The sequence below is a fragment of the Gymnodraco acuticeps genome, unplaced genomic scaffold (assembly GCF_902827175.1).
Source record: "Gymnodraco acuticeps unplaced genomic scaffold, fGymAcu1.1, whole genome shotgun sequence".
Classification (NCBI taxonomy): Eukaryota; Metazoa; Chordata; class Actinopteri; order Perciformes; family Bathydraconidae; genus Gymnodraco; species Gymnodraco acuticeps.
In genome coordinates, this window is record NW_022989913.1 from 1,011,730 (window position 1) to 1,039,366 (window position 27,637).

A 27,637-nucleotide genomic window follows, 5' to 3' on the forward strand; every position below is an offset into this window, starting at 1 on the left:
ACACCTTGCACATGCCGTAGTCTGTGAGTTTGATGTGTCCCTCAGAGTCCAGCAGCACGTTGTCCAGCTTCAGATCTCTGTAGATGATTCCTCGCTCATGAAGGTAGTTGAGCGCCAGACTGATCTCTGCTGAGTAGAATCTATAAGAGAGATGTATTGAGTATTCAGTATTCATTATTACGACAAAGATCAAATCAATGTTATTTATTTTAAAGAGATGCAAGGAAAGAAAAACTCTACCTGGCATGTTCTTCTGGAAGTTTTCTTTGTCTCTGCATGTGGAACATGAGATCTCCACCGTTCACATATTCAATAACAAAGAACAGTCTGCAAAAAGAAACAAGTGTTATTGTATATATGAATAACACACATTGTTCCTCCAACTTTAGAAGAGATTTGATCATCTCACTTGAGATTCCTTGGACCAAAGGATTTTTTGAAGTTGTAAAAGTGTATTGTCGTGAACTTCTGTGCACCAACATGTAGTGACAGTTGTTGGGCTGTTTGCTTGTTGTCTGTCAGCTCTCAATCAAGTCTAACTAAACCTCACCAGTGAAGCAGTGTTTTAATGTTACACACTGATAAATAATAAATATAGAAGCTTTTTTTGTTTTCAAATTGTAACTGTGTTACTTGTTTAGTCATTAATATGAACTGTTGTAAAGAAATACCCATGATCTGAAAATCAGTTCTCAGGTGTTTAACCACAGTGGGGATCTTCCTGCGACCACACTCTGGCACTGACCTTAAAACAGACCTCAACCACAGCAGCAGGAGAGGATATGCCGAAATGCGTCATTTTCAAACACTCATATTTACCGTTTTGTGACGCACTGACAAACAACTGACAGGGTGTCATAACTTATTGTTGTGTGTAACCTTAAATCAACCTGTTGAGATTAGGAATCTGTTTTCAATAGAGACCTGGCGAGCAGACAGCAGCATCATAGAAGCAGACAGAACACAGAGAAAACCTTTAAAAGCAACCAAAAATCAAGCTTAGAGAACTCATGTTTCAAAAGAAAATAATTGAAAGAGTCAGTTTCGTAACTAGGTTCATTAAAAAAAATGGACATCTTAAGAACCTGCCATTATAAGCATTTACATTTTGTAACATTTTCTATGCTGTGGGAACCAGCGGTCACCTGGCTAAGTGATTACTTTGACAAATTCCTGCAAATTCGGATTAAAAACAACTTTCATCTGTGAGTCTGATAAGTTAGTTTGAAATCTTAGTCATGGTTTTTGTTATAGTTTATTTATGTTTTCCTTTTGACCCCACATTCACAAGTAAATTGACACACAAGGGCTGTAATCTGTTCCCTCGTGTGTAACTGCATTGCCTATTTAATATTTGTTCTCCCCTTGTTATTCCTTATTTCTCTTTGAATTGGTACACATTATGAAGAAGTCATTCTGATTACAGTCTAGTACATTGTACTTGTTCAGCCCTGGGATTGTTATGTTGAAAAAACCCCAATAAAGACCATGTTTAAAAGAGAAATACATTCTTGATTGAGATGCTCTCACCTGCTTTCCGTCTGAAAACAGGAGTGGAGGCCGACCAGGAAGGGATGATTAGAGGCCTGCTCGAAAACGTGCTTTTCTGTTTGGACCCAGTCGATGTCCTGAAGGAGAAACACACACAAAGACACACCCGGGGAGTAAATCAGAGATCATTCTGACAAAGTACCCTTGAACTTCTAACAGCTTAATAAGCACAGTGGTTGATCGACCCTCCTGTGCAGATAGAGACCGGGGTGGGCATCGGTGAGATAAAGGGCTGAGGCAGTAGAAGCAGAAGCAGGTCTCTATCGATGGCCGTGTGTGTGTGTGGACACGGATGAGGCTCACACTGACAGAGCAGGGATGGCAGAACACTTCAGCATTGATCGAAAGGCACTTGTCAGTTTGTCACTCACGCTAAGTGCGTCTAATCAAGGCTAACTACTCCCACTGCCTCTGGCTGTGCTGCTACATGTGTTCCTCCAGATCAATTTCTGATGACATGATGGTTTATCTACACCTTCTTAGAGAGACTGACGGCGTCCAAGAGGTCTGTCATCAACACTCAAAGTGCTTCAGACAAGAGACACAAGGCTGGCGTTCAATGACATGAGGCGATGTTGGTTGTGCTATGAATAACAGCGATCATTGATTGGGCTAATTGCATTAATTAAACATGGCAGCGACAGAAGATTGATGCCTTCACTGTTAACTAACCATCTCACTTCTCAAAAGATGAGGTGTTGTCTTAAAAAGGGACAGTTACGCTTTGAGATATTGTTCATGTTTCCTTTGTTAGTAGATATACAACTTCTCAAAAAAGACTTCTGGTTTAACTTAATCACAGAAATGTTTTTTATTAAGTCACTTGTTGCACTATTAACAAATAAGTACGATTACATGAAATGCTTGGAGCTGAAGTGATTAATTGATTAATTGATAAGTAGATGAAAGAATATGAATGATGCCAGCCTCTTAAGGTGAGGATGTGCTGCTTTTCGATGTTAAATATGAATATATTTAGATTCTGCCTGTTGCTCGGAGAAAACAAGACCATTGAAGGTGGGTTGAACCATGGTAACAACATTTTTGATAAAGACATCTTGGTTGAAAAGATAATAATAAATAATCACATATTTTAACACTTCTTTGTAACATGTATTAACCCTGTAGAGTTCCATCCTGTAAATATTGCTTTCACAGTTGTTTTTGAGCCTGTGGTGAAGAGAATTCACAAGTTGGAACTGTTAATTCATTATACATCCGTGGTTTAAGTTATGGTTTAAAGCTTTAGGCCATGTTCAGGTAAGTCAGTCTTGTTAACGACTGTGTCACTTAGTTAGCACGTGTTGTAAACCTCACCAGCTTTTTTCTCTTTGTAGATGCCTGTAGTGTGAGAAAGAGGCAACATATGATATCTACAAGAGACTGAGAATCAACAAGGGATTTGTTGACGGAGGAACCCTCACTGGAAACCTATCCCTAAATAACAAAAAATAAAACCTCCTTAAAGAAGAAACTATATAATATCCCTATTGGGTCTGGAAATGAAGCACTCTGATGTTATATTAATAGGGATGTAACGATATACCGAATATCGAGGTAAATAAACGTCGCAATACCGTCGTGAGACTGACAAAATCTACCGCGATTTAATTTTTTTCATCGATCTCTTTTTCAAGAGAGACCTGTCCAACATGGCAGCAAGTAGGTTACAACATGAACATAAAACAACAGATAACACAAAAGGACATCGTATTTACAGGGCTACATTTACACACCTAGAGACATTGACAAGTAGGCTACCAACAGTATATTTATATCTCGCCCTGTCAATAAGCCTCACCTTCTTGGCAAAAACTGTATTGTTTTTGAAGTGGTGGAGAGACAATGCACAGTTGACCCACTGCTGTCACCCATGGCCAAAGCATATCTCTCCGTCCCACTGAGGTGGCGTTAGACTTTTTCGCTGTCCGTCATTTTGACAGACAAGATCGTAAAATGTCCGTCATAATCCCTTATTACCCGTCGGGTCTGAACAGTTCACAAGAGAGCATGCTCGTGAACTGTCAACGGGGGGGGGGGCGGGGCGGTGTTATCACCTCGCGGGAGCGCACACAGCGTAAAGCAAAACCTACGGCAAAGTACGGTTTGGAAACTATATAATTTCCTTTTGGAGGGCATGCATAACACGGCATAACACCAGAGCCTCGCTGCGGGGAAACGTTGGCGCTGTTCCGAGTTTGTTCTACTCTGTCAAAATGACAGACTGCTTTCAGATTTTTCCGTCATTGTTAAATAAAATATTCGTTTAACGCGACCACTGCTGTCCCAGCAACATCAGTACCAAGCGAGAGAGTTTTTTCCAGTGCAGGGGATATTGTAAATGCACAAACATCCCAGCTTATAAATACCTGGAAATGTGGACATTCTCATATTCCTAAAAACCTGTCTGATGATGCCGAGTGAGTGACTAGTGAGTTTGAGCTGAGTTACTTGAAAAACTTAAAACATTTTTATTTTATTGCAGGGTCTGATTATTAAATGTCCTTGTTTATTTGTGAGATGCAGTGGCACAAAGAAAATGCCTACTTTGTTTGGTAGTACTAGTAGGTACAAACACACTGGTTTTCTTGTTCCAGTCTGTTACTGTCACTTTGTTTTTGACACTTTAAAATACTGCTATCCTACTAAAATGCTGTACAAATCAGATTTATTATTTAATAAAGAAACATTTTCCGAGTAAAAAAATGTTTTATTGAAAAAAAATAAAAGATGTAATTTTTTTCCCTTTATTTTTCAATATCGCGATAAACACCGTACCGTGGACTTGTTATCGCGATATTATCGTACCGTGAGTTTTTGGTATCGTTACATCCCTATATATTAATGTTGTGGCATTTTCCTGATCACATTGAATATAGTCTTTGGGCCCAAACCACCATTTCAGTGTGTTGGAGTGGACTTCACTTTGATGTCGCGTTAAACATCAGCGTTGTTTACCTCGTCGTCATTGACCAGCTCCTTCTTCACCACCTTCATGGCGTAGATGCGCTCCGTCTTCTTAAGCTGCACCAGCAGCACCTTGGCGTAGCTTCCTCTGCCGATCACCCTCAGCAGGTCGAAGTCGGCCAGCCCCAGACTGGAAGGCGATTTCCCTGTGTCTCTACTACTCCTCGCCTGGGGGGCAGTTCACAGAGAGAGAGAGAGTCACACAAACGCTTATGTGATAAACACAACAAGTCAACTATGCGACAAATCAGCTCAGCTCTCAACACAATTGTATTTTCTGACAAACTATCAATATTTGGTCATTTGGTTTGAGCATGAAGGTGATTTCCTTTGGGTGGTTTGTAAATTAAGACCTAAAAGCACCACATTTAAAAAAAGTCAATCTAAGTAATGACTTTCCTGTCTGTATTAACCACCATTGATTGCACTGCCTCCATCAGATTAAGCGATCATTTATATTACTCCTTCCACTCTGTAAACCTGATTACCACCTTCACCATTTCCTCAGCTATCATCTCTCCTGTAATGTGCTGTAGTGAACCGTATCCACTACCTATTCATCTCACCTCCCCACACGTGACAACCCCCAGAGTCAGACATGGAGCCGTAGATAAGATCATTTGGCTTGTACTATTTTATCTCCGTCCATCGGAGTCCATCTCGATCCATTTCTTTCCCCCCCCCATCTACAGCTCCGTTCAACAAACCCCCAAACTACATCCCTGGCCATTAATCAGCCTTGGGTGTTAAGAGCTGTGATAAAAGGTTACTTTATTAGCTCCACCAAAGGAAATCAATACCCCAGCGCTGCGAGTGTGCCTATGTCTGCATGCTCTCTATATCACACATATCACAGCAGGTGGAAGAAGAATCACCCAGATGTACACAATGGTAAAATAAGCAAAAAACCTGCTTCCAATTACAGGTGATTTTATTCTTCCTTCCCCTCTCTGCTCAATGAAACAGTGGTGGATTCTCACTCTAAATATACACACATATTTATCCAAAAGATTTCTCGCGCTCACCTCTTTCTCTTCTCCATCGTAAGTCAAGCTTTCTCTGGAGTCTTTATTCTGAGGGCCTGAGAGAAGACGTGACAGACAGACAGACAGACAGAAGGAGAGGGGGAGGCAGGGGAGGAAAAGAAATGTAGCAGAGATGAGAGGAGTGAAAGTAGGTGAGAGACAGTCACACGCTTTGTTCACAGCCATGCAGTCTGCTCTCTGCTCGGTTAGAACAGAAAATACCCTTTTCTTTCCACCCGTGTTTAACAGGATATTCAAAATCAAAGTATGTACAAAAACAATGCAGCTTTATTTTGTATTTCTTATCATTTTACTTCATAATAATTAACATAGATGCATTTTAAACAGTCTAAATGTTTCTATGGTTGCATCCCAAACCTTCCCAGGTGGCCTGTGAGTATTTATAGATTTTAAACGGCCTCATTAACAGAAACAGCGATTTCAGCCTCAACCACCTGACCCGATTTAAGTCTGGAGATGTTGGTACATCTCAAACGCAGCTGACCCACCGTGTACTCTGGGTGGTCGCTGCTAAACTTAACGTTAATAATCTCTTGGGGTCAATTATATTATTATATTCTACATTTGGGACAGGTCATGTCAAAAGCATATTCTTGGATATTCCAAAAAGGAATATTTTTCAATTATGGGAAGTGAGATTATGCTGGGATTATTACATGTTTAGGGGCAGGAGCATACAGTGCATTTGGGATATGTGTCTCTATTGGGCTTTTTACTGTAGTTGTGTTCTCTTAATGGGATTCGTTGACAATAACAAACATTAAGATATTAGCAGCTTTAGGTTTTTAACAATGGCAGTCAAATCTGCAGACATTTAGTGAATTTGTGTCGAAAGAATGGCAAAGAGATTCAGAACTGAGAGTGAAATTTAAAATATTTTAACCACCCTGGACGGATATTTCAGAAATGCACAAGCTAAGTGTTTGGTGACCAGTTTGAGTGTCTCTTATGTGCTTTTTTTATTTACATGTGCTTCTTAACCAAAACTTTTGACTGTGTGCAATGCTATTTGAGAAGTGTGTGTGTGTGTGCGTGTGTGTGTGTTACCTGGCTGTTCACTTTGGTCTAATTGACTCGACGATTGTCCGGGCATGAGTGGATCCTAGACAACAACATGTGTCATTAAGTATAATCATCATTGGAAGACAGAATATCATCTTAAAGTATAAGTGTTGGATGGTAACGATCTTCTCACCTGGATCATCGGCCGGCCACACTCCACTGTGACCAGTTTATGGCACTTCTTGTGCACCAGCAGTTTGCAGTTGATGCATTTGTAGCCTTGCCTTCCCAGACCCCAGATCCGGTCTGTGCAGATGGCGCAGTGTGCTCGCTGCAGAGAGAAATCATCACAAACACATTATACTCCAGGAGAGGCTACAGAGGGGCTGATGGCTTCTGGAAGATGAAGCCCTGCTGGCCTACAATCAAATGATTCTGTGTCCCCACCATCCCTCTTCCTCCATCAATCAATACACAGACCAATTACTGGAGAGCGGTGGATGTCTCATTCTCCTATACTTACACCTACAGTCACTACGCTTATCTATTGTACGACTCATGACATTTCCCTGTGTTTGATTTTTATATCTGCTGTTGTAATTTATTGTCTTCTGTTTGCGATCGCAGTTTTTTTATTTGCATGTACAGCACTTTGGCTCGACCAAAAATCGTTTTTAAAATGTGCTATATAAATAAAAACCTGATTTGATTGTGGTTAGTTTTTACAGGCACCACACCAGATATTTTTACCTTTACAATAATCCAACACTGAAATTGCAAAATGTGGGAAATTCCGCATCATGCCTCACCCTGTTGAAGCGCTTGGCCTGAAAGGCGTGACCGCTGGCGTAGTAAAGCTTCCTCCAGCGCCGCGCTCCACGCCGGTATATAGACTCTGTGAGAAGAAGAAAGAGGAGCGGACTACTTTAATCTCTACAGTCCTCAAATTATTCATCTGAACCATCATTTTAAGTTTCAAAGACACAAAGGCTATATTCATTCATGTCTACAATGTACTCTGTCAAATAAAGGAGAAAAGGCCCCAAAAATATTTTTACAAAAAAGTGCCACTTTATATAAAAATGCAATCAATTAAGTTGCAAACACAACTTGTGGCCCTGTTTATCAAAATGCATACATACATTTGATGTACTGTAACTGTATACTAAAGACTTACATTTGTAAATTCAGCATCAACTTTGATTTGAACAGTTTTCTGCTTTGAATGTAAATTCAGATGTTTAAAAAAAATTGCATTTTCTCACCTTACCATTGAGTTTAATGTGTGTATTTAATGTAGACACACACACATTTCTTATGCAGGATTTTCTTAAAGGGTTACAAATGGTGGTTCATAACCAAAGGATTGACATTTTTAGTTTTTAATAAACGTCAAATTCTTTTTTTGTTGTTGCCCTGAACCATTGCCATTTTAAATTCTCCTGGATAAAAGAATTGCTCCAATATTTGAGTAATTAAAAAGTGTAGGTTTCTAAAAGTAGAGAAGGAAAAGGTTTGACTCACTGTCTTCTCCCGGACACGGCATGCCAGGTTTCTCTGGTATACATGGGAAAACTGTGAAGAAAAACACTTACACTTAATAAATCAGTTTGAAGGCAATTCTGACAACATTTGTGTTTGTGTGCTGCTGAGCTTAATTCACATCCTCCCAGCAGTCACCTGTAGCAGACCTGTCGCCTCCACCAAATTATTGAAATGTACTCATGTTGTTCTTATGATGGTGCAAGCCCCTGTGTGTGAGCAACATGCAGTACACTGAAAAGATGCGATCTTAAAGAAGAGGTCTAAGATGATCAGTGTGTGAGGGGGCAGGAGGTAGACTGGGGGCAGGGTGAGTCAGAGGCTGTTCGCTGCAGCCGACAACTCTGTTAACGAGCAGACTTGACGACCCCTGCGGCGCCGTCACATCCTCCGTTCAGTCTCTCCGTCTCTGACATCCACCGCACTCTTGACCCCTCACCTCGGATTTGATTAAAACATTACATTAACCGCACAGTCCCCGTCCCCTCTACCCCCGGGTTACATGCTTATACACAGAGCCTGTTAATCAAATGTTCCCCATCACTCCGCATATACAACCCCCGACTCTCACCCTGCGTCTGAGTTAGCGCTGACCTCTAGACGCACAAAGTTTGAGGAATATTCATAAACAAGGCTCGGCTTAGAGGAGGATGTGAAGTAGCCCGAAGGGCCCGAAGACAGACGTCAACAGCGGAAGTCTTTATCACAGCTCAGTGCGGCATTAAGCGTGTGTTTTGATGCTTTGTTGTTGTGTACGGTATGTATGCGCCTATGCTCAGATATGTAAATGCGAGAGAATTTTAAAAAGGAAAGGAACTCAAAAGCGAGCAGCATAAACTCGTCATCAAACCCAGAGATGCTTACATTAGAGCTGAACATAATCTCAACGTGTAATTTACATTTTTGTGGCCTAACCTGGTGACAGAACAGGAAAATAATACTATCCAAGTTTAACCATTTTCAGACAAATAAACAACTGTTTTGTTCAGGTTTCCTTCATATCATTTATTTCCAGAACGACTTCTGGGGCCCTAACACAAGTATTGGTTTTATTTAAATTCCAGCTTCTATATCTACACGAGCATGCCTTAGTGCAGGGGCGCCCAACCAGTCGATCGCGGGGAGATTCCCAGTCGATCGCGAGATGTGTCTAAAAATAGAACAACAACATTCTGTTGTATCGTTAATGTCCTGTAACATAATCTTCCTGTCCAGAATAATGCACTTGAACGCATCAAAGCTTTGCGATTGGCCGGCGAGACCCCATGTGTCGGGGCGTGACTGGTGGGCATTGGGCAGTATTTCGCTGACGTTGTCCGTGTCAACAGGAGTGACAGTCCGCACACACACAAGACCGCAATTATGGCGGAAGCAAAAAAGCCCAAAATATATAATTTTCACTCCGAGTGGGAGGATGATTATTTTTGTATCTATTCCAATTCAAAGTCCATCTGTCTCATCTGCAATGCGAGCGTGGCTTTATCGAAGAAGGGTAATTTAGGAGCGGCATTTCAAAACAGTGCACAAACGCTACGAGACGGAATTCCCTCCTAATTCTGCCCTACGCTCCAAAAGGGGAGGGGCCTGAAAGGACAGCTAAATGCACAGCAGTCCATTTCCACCAGGCCCAACAACAAGAGCAAGGCTGCTACCATAGCATCTTATCGTGTCAGTCACGTTCTTGAGAAACACATGAAGTCTTTCAAAGATGGCAAAGTTGTGAAAGAAGCTTTCCTGGAAGCTGCCGACGCGCTTTTGGGGGACAGTCAAAATAACAGTAGCATTTCAACAGGTTTTTGATATAATAAAAACTCAAGTTAGATACCGTTATTAATCAGCTGTAAGTTTTAGTTTGTTTGAACTTATTCATTATTGTACAAAATGGTATAAGAATGCAAACATTCAGATCTGTTCTGTTTAAATTGATTATAGTCTATTATCAATTCAGGTTAAGAAACTAGTGTTGCTTGCATCCTATTTTAAAAAAGGCATTTATTTTTATAATCTACTAAAATGCAACAAAAAAAGGGTTTGATTCTATTAATTGTGTCTTTTTTATTGCACTTTGGCAGCAGATTCCTGTGGCTTCAGATCTGAGTTGTCTTATTAGTAAGCCTCATTTATACTTTTGTAGCAACACTATTTTTATATAATGGCAAAGAAAGGGTTCAGTCTTTTCTTTTGTTCCTGTGTCATATGTGGCAGCACTGTTCAATGTTTCTTGAAAACATCACCCACTGTAGTGACGTGTGAATAAACTCCAACTCTGTATCAACAACACTGTTGTATAACTTCAGTTAAATACTTGTATGTGTGTATTTACCTGGTAGTAATGGCTACGCCTCTCTATTTGGACTGGTAGATCTCGGCAGACTGGCAACTTTAAAAGTAGCTCTCGGTTCAAAAAAGGTTGGGCACCCCTGCCTTAGTGTATGTCTAGTGGCTGATCGTTTGTTTTTATCCACAGTAAAAATGTGTTGCTATTGAAAGGCAAAGCTCCAACAAATAGGAAATGAAAATTCTAGTGAATTTCAGAAAATGATTAAATCTTTCCTTTTTATAAATGTAGACTTTTGGACAACAGGCTCGGGTAATTGGGAATGATTGGAAAACACACGTGGGAAATAATGTTGGGTTTGAACAGAATGAAAATACCTTGTGCAGCAGGCGAACATTGATTTAGAATTGGAACGTTAACATAATGACTGAAACTTCAAACTCTTTTTTACGGCGCTACGGGGAGTGAAGTTAGTTCAGCAGCTATGTTTGGGTTTGACTCATGTGTCATGAAGCTGGGAGATCGCCATGGCAACCGCATGAATAACCTGCTACAGAGCAGGTTAACACGTCTATAATAAAGAGACATGTAAGAAAGAGCTTCTAACAAACAGAAGGACGATGTACGTCACTTAATACATTAAAACAAACAGTTGAATTGCTCTAAAATTATTTAATTCCCGAACGGATTCCTTACACTTGGTCTATGTTTTTCCCCTCATAATGACATGGGGAGACTTCGTGATAATTGGGTAAATAAACCATTAATGAGGTAAATAATTATCGACATATTGTTAATTAGCTCCCACTATAATAAATGCAACATGTCAGTCAGAAAGACCCTACCTTACTTACTACTACCAACATTGTTTTTAACTTTTTCAATCATATATTCATTCACGTTTTATTATTATAAGACAAGAAGGCAAAATATAATATATTAATAAAGTGTTTCTGGAGTTTATTTCTTCTGGTTGGACATCACGTTCCTACAGATATTTCCGTTTCATCTCTTATCAAATTAAGAACGAGTCCTTGTTATGATGTCGTCTGTAATTGACAGCTCTACCATTTTCACATGAAGGCACTCAAACGGAAAGAAAGCAGCTTCCGACAAGTTATCCTGATTCACTATTGTTAAACCAAGACATTATTTGAAATCTAAAATAATGTGAGGATTAATTGTATTTGACTTCTTAAAGAGATTTACATAAAAACATGTTGCATGATCCCTTTTATTATCAGCAGTAGAGACTAAATACCTTCAGTTCATAAAAAATGTCTTGCAAAATATGTGTTGGCCTATATTCCGGTGTACTGTACTACCATGCACAGAACAGATGGGTGATCGGACATTTTTAGGAGGAGAGATTTAAAAACTCCAAGACTCTCATGTTTACCTCTTACTGACAAAGCGCCTGGAGTGAATCGTACCACATACGGGACAAAAGGACGTGCTGCGACTTAAACCCTCAAGGTGTGTGTTTTCTGGTATAAATACAGCCTGTGGAGAAAGCAGTGAGGCTCACCGTGAATAATGAGCTCCGAGTCTTTGTTGACTTCGTAGAGACGCAGCGCTTCGTCCAGCTCCAGCTGAGAGGACACGGTGCAGGGGTCACCTGACAGCAGAGGAGAGACAACATGTCATTGAAGAGAAAAGACACCAGGTTACCGGGAGAAACCAGGAGCAGGAGGGCATCAGAGAGGGGTTTTATATCCTCTGAACTGAACGTATTCCTGTGAAACCTACATAATATATAGAACATTTTATATTTTATGTCAGAACATTTGGAAAGAGAGCTGAGAGGCTCTGTAGTGAGAAGGTGGAGCGTCTTTTTTCTTGTGGGAGAAAGAAAATGTGTCTGAATTTGACACGAAATGTTCAGCCGCGTAAACTGACTATTTCAGTTTGTGTTTATGATATATACGTAGAATGATGAGATGATAGATCAATTAGTTGGACATTAATCTGCATCTATTTCTGTTTTTATTTAAAAGGGTTCTTGATCACAATTAAGCAGAACATTCACTAGTTTCAACCAAATGCTTTTTTATAGGATAGTAAACTCAATACATTTAGGTGTGGGCTTTTTGTGGGACTTCACAGCACATTTGAAGAGGACTTTTTACTTCTTGAGAAAATCAAAGGTTAGATTTATTAAAAGTAAAAAAGAGCCTTTCATCTCTCTGCCATTTTGCCACACTGATACGTTTCCTGTCTTTTTATCTTGTTTAGAACAAGTGTTTGAAATCCGGTAAGAAGGACCAGTGTAATTTGCATGACATTTATAGATATGTTAATTGAAGGGAACCCACAATGACTAGGTTAATTGTAATTACACAGAACAACAGGACTGAGTAAAAACAATTACCCTGTACATTATACGCTATTATTCAGAGCAAAAGGTTAACTATAGAGTGGGCAGCATGACATTTAAGCATTGCAGGTGTGAATTGCAATACGTGAACTTTGAGTAATCATGGGAAAAGGTGTAAGAGCACACAGTCGACGCTGCCATGTAATATAGGTTCCTTTAAAATGTACCTGCCTATTTGCACAGTGATCAATCTAAGTCAATAATTAAAATACCACTCGGACGCAGATCTAATTATTTCCTTATCAGTACAGAGTCGGGTGACGCACTCAGAGAGCCGACAGTGGATCTATTCTTGGTTTCTACCTAACTAATCACAACTAGAAAACAGCTGACTTCATAAATAGCTTGAGAACAGAAACTATGGCACACTGTGTGTATATTTAACACATATACAAACTTCTGGAGGTTGACAGAGAACTACACTGAACAAAAATATAAACGCAACACTTTTGTTTTTGCTCCCATTTTTCATGAGATGAACTCAAAGATCTAAAACATTTTCTTTATACACAAAATAACCATTTCTCTCAAATATTGTTCACAAATCTGAACAAATCTGTGATAGTGAGCACTTCTCCTTTGCCGAGATAATCCATCCCACCTCACAGGTGTGGCATATCAAGATGCTGATTAGACAGCATGATTATTGCACAGGTGTGCCTTAGGCTGGCCACAATAAAAGGCCACTCTGAAACGTGCAGTTTTGCTTTATTGGGGGGGTCTGGGGGGGTCCGAAAACCAGTCAGTATCTGGTGTGAGGGGTAGGGTTAGGGTTAGGGTAATGTTGTGAATCGAGTGGCCTGTGTTCGTCGTCCATAACATAACCCCACCACCACCATGGGCCACTCGATTCACAACATTACCCTAACCCTACCCCTACCCCTCACACCAGATACTGACTGGTTTTCGGACCCCCCCAGACCCCCCCAATAAAGCAAAACTGCACGTTTCAGAGTGGCCTTTTATTGTGGCCAGCCTAAGGCACACCTGTGCAATAATCATGCTGTCTAATCAGCATCTTGATATGCCACACCTGTGAGGTGGGATGGATTATCTCGGCAAAGGAGAAGTGCTCACTATCACAGATCTTTTCAGATTTGTGAACAATATTTGAGAGAAATGGTTATTTTGTGTTTATAGAAAATGTTTTAGATCTTTGAGTTCATCTCATGAAAAATGGGAGCAAAAACAAAAGTGTTGTGTTTATATTTTTGTTCAGTGCAGAATGTGTGGGAGGACTACATCTCGTCTGGTTCTATCTGAACGTTTTGGTTTCCGGAGTCATTAGGTTTGTGCGTGCACAAGACGGAGAAAATACAAACAGGAAGAGACAGATTATTTACAGTACATTAAAGCACTGATATGGATGAATCACACACCAATGTAATGTCCCCATGTCAGTACGTTCAGTAAACTTCCGCACTGAATGATGCACTTTGAGGTCAGCCAGCCAGATTTATATTTACTTTTTACCCTGGTATTATTTGGCTTGGGGGAAAGAAGCAAGAATGTTTTAATGACTACAATCTTTAAGGTGCAGCATTCTTTCAGCAGGCTTCTTTTAAATAGCAGATTACAAAAGATGGGCTTGTTTGTTGTATAAGGTTACATTAAAGAGGACATATTCAACTTATTTTCAGGTCACCTTCAAATCCAGCCTGAAAACACACCTTTTTAAACTGGCATATTCAATATCTTAATCATTTTTTAAAACTGATTTTTGTTTTTAAGTCTTGTATTACTGTGTGATCTTCTTTGTTGCTTGTTTTTAATTATGCTCTGTAAGGTGAGAGCTTTGAAAGATGCCCATAAATAAAATGCATTATTATTATTTTCAGGTTCAAAGAAACTCCCTCTGTACCTCATTCACACCAACGCAACTCCGGTTCAAGCTCCGTGCTAGAGCTTTTCAGGTTCAGAACCGGTTCTTCGGTTTAGCTCCGGCTCTTTTCACACCGCCCAGAGTCCGACTGGTGCTGCGTCATTGCGTCATCGTTTGCGTCATGACTTAACCGTTTGCGTGCCTGCTTCATAAAGCCAAACCCCGCGGAAACCCCTCACAGCTGACACCGGCAACAACAACAACAATGACCGATTGTGCTCCAGCTTCCTCTGTACCTCTTCGGAAGACCAGATTCCCAGTAGGTAGCTGGTCTCTTCAGTGGACCACTGCTGCTTGTTAAGTTTCTCCATCGTTGTGTACAAGCTGGATAAAACGCGGGCTTTTTGTTGTTGTTCAGGAGTTGATCTGCCCCTGCCCCCGCCTCGACGTAAGCGTGACGTATGTGGTGCTTTTGCTTTGGCCGGACAATTTTTTGGTGCTTGAAACGAACCGGATTCCGGAGCGAAGAGGCTGCTCCGCTGCGGTGTGAACAGGAAAACCCGGTGCTTTTCAAGCTCCAGCTCCGAACCGGCCCTGAAACACCGTTGGTGTGAATGAGGTATGTGGGAAACTTTGGCATTTTAGCCTTAGCAGACCATTAACATGCACAAACATACATATAAAAACACACACCATGAAAGGAATAACAAGAAAAAGCATAATATGGCCTCTTTAAAACCAGAGGAACATGAGTGTTAATGAATCACAGATACATTCTCTAATCATTGTGATAATGACTAGAGTTTACATTGGGGAGCTGTGTGCCGGAGGTTCCCATGGTCCGGGCCGCAGGGGGGAACTTCGTTTTGTCCATCAAGCAGCTTTCCTCTCTCAGACAGACTAATGACTCCAGTGATTGTATGTGGGTGGCGACTAGTGGGAGCTCTTGTGAGTCTAATGAGTTCGGGCAGGCTGAACTTATCCAGGGCGCAGCGGACTGACGGCTCCATCTTTCCGATGACACTATTTACTGCTGCCTGGCTAACTGACTGACAACCAGGAATTGAGTGTGGGATTGAATTTTTCTTGACTGACGGAAAAAGACTGAGCCTTGAGGTCAAAGTGACATGGAAGTGCATGCTTATGTGAGTTCATTTGAACACATTGCACCATCAAATGCTGGCAAACGTAGCCTCTGTTTAAACTAAATGCCGTCACAAGTGACCATGACATGATTGTTGATTTGTTTAAACAAATATCCTGGCTGGTGTATTCTGGCTTGCCTCTTAAACCTCGTTTTAAACAAGTTGTATTTATTTAACCTAAATGATAAAGGCAGCCTTTCAATGACTAATACACGAAGGCCAGACGGCACTAACTAGATTAAATGTATGTGCAAATACTCTGATAACTAAAAGACTAAATGTCAACAGTTTTCTTTGACAAAGATATCAATAGAACAACCTTCATTTACCATCATTTCTACCAAATGTCACTAATGAAATAAAAAAAACAAGGTCTTTTGACACAGGGCTAAGACTCAGACTACATAGAAATAGCTGACACAATTGACAGTAATCAAATCAGAGATGGAGAGAAACAGTGAGGGGTGCAGAGATGAGGTGTTGGGGGAGGGGGTCTTACCTTCCTCGTCGATCCACTTCATGGTGAAGAGTTGCTCGTTGTCCATGGAGCACATGTCCTTCACCTCCCCGTACAGACCCTCGTATGAGATGGACGGCTCAAAGTGAGTGATCATGATGTCCCTGCAGAGAAGATCAGTGGGTTAGCATTTGATCTGACTGATGATAACTCTGAAATCACCAATTCAGTTTGTGGATTGAATTGACACCAGGTAAACAGATTGGGAGATGTGTCTTATTCGCATACTTACCCTGTTAAATGTCTTCGAGTACATTAAAAAGTGCTTTATAAATAAAATGTAATATTATTTTACACACTTTTTGTGTCATTATAAATGTGTGTTGTTGGGTTTATGAAAGGTGCTATATAAAACCTAAGTTATTATCATCATCAGTTCCATTTCTTCGAGACAATGGGTGTTTCTCAATGTCGAGTAAAGCTGCTCCAGAGCCACTATTTCAAGCATACTACATCATCGAGTACCGCCGAAGGACTGTTCCAATGTCCAGCATACTTGGAATTCTACCGAGCCCGGCGTACTTTGTAGCGAGAAATTTCGAGGCTGCACATGTGTAGACTCCGCGGTCTTAAAATCCCCACAATGCTTTGCGCACGGACCAATTTCACAAAATCTGTGGCGTAAAATGTAAGGCGGGGCCTCTCTTATGACGCACACCTGCACACTTGCTAGCCTGTTCCACTCTTCCTTTTCTGAATGCCAGGAAGTATTCTTGCCTCGCTTCTGAAGCAAGTGACTCGGACGACATGTGCTACCAAGCAAGCATACTTGACATTGAGAAACACCCAAAGACTCTGATTTCAAACCGAGAGACACCCATGTCATTGTATTAAACATTTTCCGATGAGTTCCTTGTAAATAAGTACAAAGATTTTAAATCTAGATAAATGATAGCCACCGTAGATATAGGAAACATCAATGAGAAAGGAAAGTCTGCATCCTTACGGCCCGTCCACACACAGGCATGAAAAAAATCTTTCAAAGCTTCGCCCATTCACTTGAATGGGGTGACGTAGAAGATTTTTAATCTTCGCCGAACTGCATTGTGGGGAGCGGAGCATGGCTTTGCAAGCATCGTGAGCATCAAAAGTTGAGCAATGTTCAACTTTTGATGCTCCCGATGCTTTCGAAGCTGGCATCAGCCAATCAAATCCCGTTTATGCAAATCTGACAGTACAAGCGCTAGCCAATCAAACCGCGGCAAGCTGGGAGAGCCAGACCGCAGTTCATTTCCTCATATTCCAAACGAGAAATTACGGTAGCAAATCACCCGGTTCTTTACGACCAGAAATATTTACCGGGATACAAACCGGAGGAACCAGGCATGGAGGGAGGTGGCAGAGACAGTGGGTGAAACTGGTAGGTTTTCGCCTGTTTGGGGATTTTATATCCAGTTTGCTTCGTTTTAACATTGCCATTGCTTTGTATGTCGGGGGCGGGAGATTCATGTGATTGGTTGTTGGTCGCCTTGGGCGCGTGAAATCGCCAAGCTTCAGACACGCACAGCATCAAGATTTTTCAAGATGTTTTTCATGCCTGTGTGGACGGGCCGTTTGTCATATCTAGCAGGCTTTTTTTTTTTATAAAGCAAGTGATCAATCCATGGTTTGTTAACATTAAGTTGCCAATTCCAGTTTTCAGATTCAAATTATCTTTCTTTCTAGTAGGAACTATAATTAATTGTACATAACCTCTCTAATTAGCAGATTCTAGTCATTACCCAATGCATCTTTGGTTCAAACACTCGTTCTGTCGCGCTCATAGAAAAACTCTAGAAACCAGATTTTTTAAGGAGAAAAATAAAGATGTGAGAAAACTCTTTCAGCCAAACACTGCAATGTGTGAGTCACAGTCTCACAGTCTGTCACATTTATGTGTGCATTCATCTGTACAGCATGATTGTGGGTGTGAGAAAAAGCAAAAAAACAAGAGTGGAAAAAGACTGAAAAACTGTGAGAAGCACACTCAAGCAGAATGAATCGCTGAAGATGGTGGTTGTCGCTTTGGTTGATGCATGCCATCACTTTCTGAAAAGCAGTCAGACAACTTAATCAACGAGCTCATCACGATTCTCTGCCTCTTCAGTTCACACAGACACTCAAACATCGAGGTGAGCATCTATCCCTGCAGGTGGGATCCTCTCCCCCGTAACATTTCATCGCGCTCTTAGGATTGATGTCTCTTATTCCCAGCCTCAGCAATATTTACAACTCAGAGATGGGGGATGGAGATGATGGTACTGGCTTTTACAGGTCTTCAGGCGACATGGAGTCTGGCTGAAGGAGCCAAAACAAGGGCATCAAAACGGTAAAGCAGCCGGGGAGTGACCTGCAAGGACAAGGACCTCTCCCTCCCTTTACTGCCATCGTCAAAAAGATGAACCCCGGTTTTCATCAACCTGAGAGCTTTACAGCAGGATGATAAAATCCCAAACGCACGGAGCAAACGACACACACCTTCAAGGACATCTACTGGAAAGGTCCAAGGACAGATCAGAGGGTGTAAGGTCACGTTAGGGTCGGACACTGCCAGGAGCAAACACATGACGCAGTCTTACACCAGACTGTGGTTTATAAGGGCTGTAACCCAATACTATTCTTTTTACATTCAAAGCATTTATGACATCTTCAAATAATAACACTAATAATAAAATCCTCTCTTTGAATGAATTGATACATTAGATTTGTTTTTGTTGAATCAACACACTAACAAAAACAACATCAAAGCCAAAAAGCGGATAAAATAATGAGGACAGATATATTTGGTAACGACTTAAGTACTTTATTAGAATAGCTTAAATACTTTGTTGTTGTTGTGGATATACAAATGTAGTAAATGCTGCCATTAGTTGGTAGCAAGCGGGAGAGTAAATGTTTTTGAACGCAGTGAAATTAGTGTTTTTAGAAAAATAAACATGAATAATACGATAGCTGCAGGAATATTTTGTTTGGTTTTTTAAACATGTTTTGAATGTATAAAAGCGATAATATCCATTTTTTTCAAATTAATATATATTTCTGGCTTAGCTCTGGAGTTATTGATAATCTTTGGAGTTGAAAACGTTCCTACTGGATCTAATTTTTAAAATAAATATATAAACATTATTGAAGCCTTATGTAATCTACAACTCTGCAGAGATACCGGGTTGAAACAGAATCAAATGAATGTTGAATAGAGAACCAACATCATGAATGAAGCTTGAATCGATCCAGCTCAGCAGTGCAGCTTCCACACAGCATGTATTAAACTGTCTTGAGTGAAAACCACAAATAAAGATTTAGGAAACCTTTCTGAGCTAAACTGATGCACCGCTCAGACTGATGCCACCTCCTGCCTCCTCCTTCCTCCCTTCCCCCTCCATCCTGCTGGTGTTAATCATTGCCTGTGAGACTGCATGGCAGCTACTTCCTCCTAAAGCCCTGATAACATCAGGAGATAGACAGTGTATGAACAAACTCACACACACACTGAAGGTTCCCACACTGTGACTGTAGACTAACCAGGCACGCTTTGATACCAGCAGGCGACTTTAACTGTGTCACGTGCGACTAGGGCTGCACGATTAAAAATAAAATAAAAATCTAATTGCGATTTTTCTGACAAATATTGCGATTTGCGATATTTCTTTTTAAGCGACCCAACGGAAGTTTATTGTAAAATGCGGCCATAACTCCGGCTAGGAAGGTCGTATCAACATGCTCCCGTCTCTAGCACCCCCGCAGCCCGAGCTACGAGTGAAAGAACTAAACTTACATGAAACTTCCGTTGGGTTGCTTTAAAGTTAAGCTTCAGTTAAAGATTCACCCTTTTAGATGTAGAACATGTGATGGAGCATTACTAACCTGACTCAGATGGTTGGTTTCACCAAAGCATCTAAAGCTCCATTGGAAGCCATTTGGAAAGGGCAGGCACTTTCAAAAGCACTTGGCAGGTGATTGGATCAATCTGTCTATCACCTTCTATCATGGGTAGAGATGTCCCGATCCGATCACGTGATCGGGGATCGGAGCCGATCGGGATCGGGATTTTTTTTTTTTTTTTTTATAATTTTTTTAAAAACTTTTTTTTATTTAATGTTACAAAACAAAAATGACCATGTTCACGTCTTAAAGTCATCCTGAGGCCTTAGTTTTGGTTGAAAATTACACAACATCATGTATGTGTTGCTTCTTTTGGGCTTGTTTTCAGACCTGGTTGCTTATTTCTCTCAAAGCTGGCAATAGAGTGGGCGCAGTGTCTAATAGTAGCAGTAAGCTAACGAGAGGCTACGTTCAGCTGGTGACTCGGGAGTCGGGACAGAGAAAATGTCAGGAGCTTGGAAGTATTATAAAATTGAAAGCGAAGGCAGTGTAACAGCCAGATGCAATGTTTGCAAGGCGGAGGTTCCGCGTGGTGGAAAGAACAGAGCTACGTTCAACACGACCAATCTAATACGCCACCTGAGAAACAAACACCATCAACAACATGACGAGTACACAGCGGCCACTCAGGTAACGGCACAGAAACAACCGACACTTTCAGAGACTTTTAAAAGGAAAGAGAAACTGCCCCAGAACAGTGAAAAGGCCAAAAAAATAACAGCCAAGATAGCTGAATTCATCGCGTTGGATGACCAGCCGTTATCTGTTACCTTTGTTTTCTCTTAATGCATTGCATAAAGATCGGATCGGGAAAAATCGGTATCGGCAGATTGTCAAAATCAAATGATCGGAATCGGATCGGGAGCAAAAAAAGGTGATCGGGGCATCCCTAATCATGGGCCACTTCTGATTGATTAACAATGGCTGGTACATGTGGAGCACAGCACTTCTGATTGGTGTGGATGAGTGACGACCAAGAAGAAAAAAAAAATTGTAAAAAAAAAAAAAAAAAAGTTATAAGAAATCGCAGGCTTTGCGATTTCATAATCGCATCATCTCGAATCGCAATTTCGATTTAAAATCGATTAATCGTTCAGCCCTACGTGCGACTGGACCTGAGCCGAGCGTGTTCATTAAACACTGAGAGTCTAATCTGTAGTTAAAGTTTAGCTGCGTCTCAGGTGACCAAACAACATCCTCTGTGACACGGATACACGCTACGCTAATAGATATAGCACTTACAGGCAAGTGGCATAGAATACAAAGACATTCAAATGCATTTAAATCAGGAACGCAAAACATTAATAACCTAACGACAATCTTCATTATTGATTAATCACTTCAGTAATTTATTAAAGCATACGTGCCTAATATCTCCTGTAAAGCTGAACATTTGTTTCAATAAATCTACTCTAACTGAAGATGGACAGAAAATGTAACGATTTCTAAGCAAATTGTGCCAAACGTTAGAAATGTGTTGTGCTTTCATTACAGGTTACAGACGGCTGTACAAGCATCTAGGCCAGGGGTCGGCAACCCGCGGCTCTTTAAGCCCTCTGCTCTGGCTCCCTTGAGCTTAGACATAAATAAGAAGGAAATTAAATAAAAGTATTTCTAGGACTATTTAAATGTTGTTGCACAGTTGAAAATGTTTCGTATCTTGTATTTTGAGGTGATACTGTGACATAAATAAAAAACAAAACGGTTTTAATTAGGTCAACTAAAATATGCGCCAGCGCCTTTTCTTACAGGTGAATAACCTGACCCCCGACCCAATGAGCGAACTATGGATAAATCAAAGACAATAAAAGTATCGGAGAAACACAGGGTTTAATTCTGCGTGGACAGAGTTATATGCTTTCACAGCAAACTGGTTTACCGGTATGTTTGATATATAGAGAGAAGTTGTCAAAGGTGCTGCAGCCTTTACGTATTGGAGGAAAAGCACGGAAGAGAAAGACAGCTGACGATCTTCAGTCACAATTCAATCACCTAACTATTTTCAGGGTGTAGCTAAATGATTTATTTATTTTAAATTGTATTTTTTTTTCTTCAAATGTGCAGAGGATTCCCCAAGTGCTGTGTTTAATTTATTTTAAAGTAGGCCTGTATATATATATTTTTTTTTTCCTTATAAGAGTTCTTTGTTTCTTATTAGAGGTTAACAGTTTTATAAATAATAAATGCAAAAAAACTGTAGTTTTTGTTTATGATATAACAATAAATACAACTTTATAAGCTATCAAATATGTTTTGCGGCTCCAGACAAAACAAATTGTTGGAAAAGGGGGCAAAATGGCTCTTTTGGTCAAAAAGGTTGCAGACCCCTGGTCCAGACGGAACAAATAATTGGGAGATGAATTGACGGTAAAAAAATTAATCAGCCTTATTTTGCTGGTTTTCTCCATTTTGTTTATGAGAGCAACTTAAAATTGCGATCATTGATTATTTTTTTATTAAGAAATGCATAAGATTATCTTGTTCAAACCTCTTAAATGTGGTTTTATGCTGGTTTTCTTGGACTTTTAGGATGTTAATCTGAAAAAGAGTCTGGCTCAGACAAAGCAGGACATGCAGATAAATAAATAGTAAATACTAATGTGTTGCAGCCTTTATAATGACTGGTCTTGAAAAACTAGGTGGACAAGCAGGAAGATGTTGGATACATTCTGTTCTGCTGATTCCCTAGATATAGAAAATACATGAGACAAAATGCTTTTTAACCATTAACAACGCAACAATATCCAACACAGTCATCTAAAAAGGAACCTCAAAATGCTTTGACGAAGGAAACGGAGCCGTGTGATTCCTCAGAGTGACTAAGGCAGAAGGATTGCACAGCGAGAGACTGGACGCTCATCACTGGTGAGTAACTGGGAGGAAGCAGCATTCCTCACAGACCTGGCATTCCTCTGCTGCTGCCCTCCTACAGTACAGCCACATTAAAAAGAGGAGGAGGAGGAGGAGGGGGAGGAGGAGGGGGAGGAGAGTGCCGTCCCGTGCCCCTGGCGTCTGGACTTCCGTGAGTAGTGCTCTGCAGCCCCATCTGGCCAGCATGAAGCCATTTGTCAGAGAGGAGCACTCAGGCAGGAGGAAGGGTTTGCCTCTCTCTCTGGGCTTCCATGAAACCCTCGGACCCTCCGTCTCTCTGTCACTGAAGTGCTGCACTAAATGTCTTGATTTTAGGGTTAGGATAATCAAAGCTTCTATTGAAGTTTTTAAATGATTGAATGTGTCATATACGTCAGTGATTCTCAAATGGGGGTACGCGGAGCCCTGGGGGTACGTTGGTGTACTGCAGGGGGTACGTGAGATTTAAAAAAAAGCTCAAATAAGTTCATAAAAAAAAATACCATGCATGATTACAAAAATAATCTTAGTACAATAAGTTCAATAGAAAACACAATTTTATCGTCTATATATAAACATGTCAAATGTGTGTATTGTATTTTATAGTTTTGCATAATATATCATTGTTCATTGGTTTGTTAAACGGATATTACTTCAGTTGAAAAATGTCGTTATTTTTTTTCATGCATAAAATGAAAATATCCTTAGTTTGTTGTAAAGCATGCACGAAGGAGTTAATAAATCACACACTGAGGGAACATCACTATATTTGAATTATTTGTATAGGCTTTTTCGATCAAAAATGTTCGGGGTCGGTCAGGGGGTACATGGCTGAGAAAAAGTTTCAAAGGGGGTACATTACTGAACAAAGTTTCAAAGGGGGTACATTACTGAACAAAGTTTCAAAGGGGGTACATTACTGAACAAAGTTTGAGAAGCGCTGATATACGTGTTGCTTGTCGGTCGCCATACTTAATAACAATAGCACAGTACAAATACAAACAACTCTCAAACAAAGTCCTCTATTTTAATTAATTTACTTATTGGTTTGAATTAGCTTTTATTTTATTTAAACAACTCATTAAATAAATAAATGTAGCAGGACAATTCAATAAGGGCATAAAATCATAATGAACATTGTATTCGTCTAACAACTAAAGTAATATACTAGAAGAGTGATAATGCTGAAATAGTCGTTTTTTATTATTGTGGATTTACAAACGACAGTGAAGCGCAAACATTTTAGCCCGCAGTGAAATGAGTGTGCTTGGAAGGATAAACATTACCAATAAAGATAGAAGCAGAACATTTTCTTTGATCCGTTTGTTTTGTGTTGCTTGTTGAAATATTGTACGAATTACATCTCTCTACGATCATCATCGATCGGCGCTGTCACACGTGGGAATGCCTCCTTCAACATCTTCAAACAACCACCCTGCAGACACTCAAGTCTGACTCGTCATGACCTACACACTAAAACCAATAGAGAAATGTGGAGGAAGTGATGGAAACAGCCAACAGGTTATGGGTGAAACAACACAGGCCGCAGGATGCTGTGGTCTCCAGGCAACACGGCCATCCTGCTGTGCTGAACATGAGAGAGTCTGGCTCCTCGCCGACCGAAGCGCACCCCCGCTGAGCCTGGGACAAAGTCACCAAGAAGAACAGGCCGACGCGTTTACAGTAACCCTTGAGCTGCATCACACACAAAGCGCAGGATGTGCAGACGCTGCAGCAGACAACACGTCACACACGTTAGCGGAGACTCGTTAGTGAAGATGTGTGTCAGCGGACGGGCGGGTGAGGGGTGCACGACTTTGTGCTTCAGGGCTTGCGGGACTTTCAGAGCAAAACAAGTAAATGGCAGGACACGGAACGCTTCCCATATTTTAAACAAAGCCTTGAAGCAGTGATGCAGAGTCTTTGAAAGAGAAGAGCAACTCCTTTCAAAAGAGGCAAGTATCTGAACTGCTTGGTCGAGCCGGTGTAATCCCGGTTTCCTGCCAAACAACATGCCTCACACAGGAATCCTGAAGTTGATCTGGCACATAAGACGCCTCTTGTTAGTCTTTGGCAGCTCCGCATAACATTGGTTTTTTTCTGGCCTGACATGGTTACACACTGGCAGGAACATGGACCCAATGGAACAGGACCCGCTACCGAATAAAAGGCTTTGCATTTTTGTAAGATACAACTTGGGAATAGCTGCCGACAGAAAAAACGCTTTTATGACAATATTTTCGGAAATGAAGTGAGCTGAATTGTAAACTGAGAAAGGAGAGTGTTAAAAGATGCCTTCCTGAGCTCAGTCAAACAGATTCCTCCAACTAGGCAAAATATATCTGGTTGAAAATCAACCCACAGAGAAGGAATACGACATTTGGGAAGCTGGTCCATTATGGAAAAAATAAGAAACATCTGAAAACAAAAAATACAACTAAACTAACATATGATTGATTAATTAATTGCTCACGTTAAAAGAATTTTCTGCACATCATTTCTTTTCTGTAGGAGCAGGATCAAAGTTCATATAGGCTTTTTCTTTGATAAACAGTGTTGTCTATGTAAAGACTTCTCCTAGTAACAACCATACATTTCCAGCTGTCAAGAACATCCCCTTGTGCCCAATTAAAACACAGAAGAATGTAGGAAGCAATACATAACAAGCAATCAAGGAAGAGATGTCAAGCAGGTTCTATATGTTCCTAAAGTAGAGCTTGTAATGATAGTACAAGTGGGCACTGAGCAGCTGTATTATGTAGGGAAGAGTGATTAACATATAGAACAAGATACCGGGCGTGATATTGATGGACGTGTTGGATAAGTAGTGGAGCAAGAAAAGGATCACAAGGTTTTTTACAAAATGTTAGACTGTAAGAAATAACCAATGTCCTATAATACTACACAACTACACAACATGTAGGTGAACTGCATCTGGAGTGTAATACAATGAACCAGAAGTCTCAATATTTCTGCTACACCGTAGAGCAGAAGAAGAAGAAAAATCATAATGAAAAAAACAAAACATTTTCTTTTAAATGAGAGGATTAGCTCTTTTATGTTTTTTTAAATAAACTGATTATCAAGTTTTTGAACTAAGGAATGGGAAGAAAAAAACACAACGCGGTCATTTCTTGCCCGGGGAAACTGTGACAGACACCTTTTATTTAAGAAATCCCTTTTATTTAAGAAATCCCAAGAAATTGATGATAAAAAAACTGTTGTTGTTTGAAGCTTAATTTCCAATCTATCTGCTACTACTGTACAGAATCAATATCTGTCCGTCTCAGTGCATTTAGATGTTTCTATTGGCCATCAGGCCGAATGAGAGGGAAATGAAGAGCAGCCGGTGACAGGCTGAGGCTGCTACAGGCTGACACCAGTCTGCTGGTGTTAACTCTGACAGACAGCAGACGTGCAAGGCATGAATGGACTTAAAACAGGACACTATACTAAGCCAGAAGAATAGAATAGCTGCCCTGAGAAATGACCACAGAGTAAGGTCATTCAGAGAGTGTTATGTTATAATTGCCCTGATTTCATTGATTTTTTTAAGCTTGTGTATAATTGAGTTATATAGTTTGAGAAAGTTGTGATGTTAGACAAAAACCAGTAAAGAAACTGTGCTGGCATGTGGAGATGTCAGTACCAATGGAGTATCTTGATCCAATCTCCCACTCCTAACTTCTGCAGGGAAACAATAACAACCCTGGTGATCCTGCTTTAATGCGACTCGATAACGAGACAATCTCACTGCATTCCCTCTTTGGCAGCATAGCTGAGATTCCTCAGCAGCAGCCTCATAAATACTTCAGATGCTTTGTTACGTGCGATGACAACTAATGCTCAGCCCACACTGTGTGTGTGAGGTGTGTCACAGAGCCAGGGAGGACTACAAGAGGTCTGGCTGACTTGCACTTCATGTTTTTCAAGTCTTGGCAGGGCTCCAATCACTGGCTCCATCCAACAGAGCCGGTGGGGCAGGGAGTGTCATGAAAACAACAGGGTGACCAATGATTTTCCATCATCACATCCTAGTGCGAAACTAAAAGCAGGTAAACTGCCTCTGCCGGGCCTGGTATGACAAACACTCAAAGCACGGCATCTCCACACCACGGATGAATAGAACAATTAGGGTTATGTGTTTATCATCTACTGTTTGTCTTGTGGGAAAGGTTCTCTACAAATAATAAGTGTTTTTGCAGCTCGATCGAGGAAGAGAAGAGATTACGTAAGAGCTAGAGCTGAAACAATTCATCTATATCATCAGGAAATTAACCAGCTGCAATGTTGACCATGGAAGCATCTTTTAAATATTTGAATGAAGCAGTTTCAGCATCTTAAGGCTTATTTGTATCACACTAAATTGGATGTCCATGATTTTTGAACTGTTGGTCACACAAAATAAGATATTTGATGACAAACATAGGGCTTTAAGAACTTGTTCACTTGTTATTAGTCATTTCGTAAACTAAGCGATTTATTACATAATAATCAACAGTTGAATTGAGAGTCTTAGGTGGGACTCAGGGTGTTAAAGTAAGGATAAAAACAAAGTGGAAACTGACCAATTGTATTGTGATAAAATCCCATATTAATAGAGCAATAAACTCTGTTACCCCCTTTATAAAATACATACACACTCATTTATGAAAGGACATTCCTTGAATTATATTCCT

General features: G+C 40.5%; 1 protein-coding gene across 1 annotated transcript in view; it reads right to left on the minus strand.

Moving 5' to 3' along the window:
- prkci (protein kinase C, iota) overlaps positions 1-27,637 on the minus strand; it is a 35,851-nt gene that overhangs the window by 6,987 nt on the left and 1,227 nt on the right. The window contains exons 2-12 of the mRNA XM_034208552.1: positions 16,230-16,351; positions 11,915-12,004; positions 8,091-8,141; positions 7,376-7,461; positions 6,760-6,897; positions 6,612-6,666; positions 5,544-5,599; positions 4,510-4,686; positions 1,531-1,628; positions 241-327; positions 5-140 (exon numbers count right to left, since the gene is read on the minus strand). Coding sequence (XP_034064443.1) covers positions 5-140; positions 241-327; positions 1,531-1,628; positions 4,510-4,686; positions 5,544-5,599; positions 6,612-6,666; positions 6,760-6,897; positions 7,376-7,461; positions 8,091-8,141; positions 11,915-12,004; positions 16,230-16,351 — 1,096 coding nt within the window. The remainder of the gene's footprint in view (positions 1-4; positions 141-240; positions 328-1,530; positions 1,629-4,509; positions 4,687-5,543; positions 5,600-6,611; positions 6,667-6,759; positions 6,898-7,375; positions 7,462-8,090; positions 8,142-11,914; positions 12,005-16,229; positions 16,352-27,637) is intronic.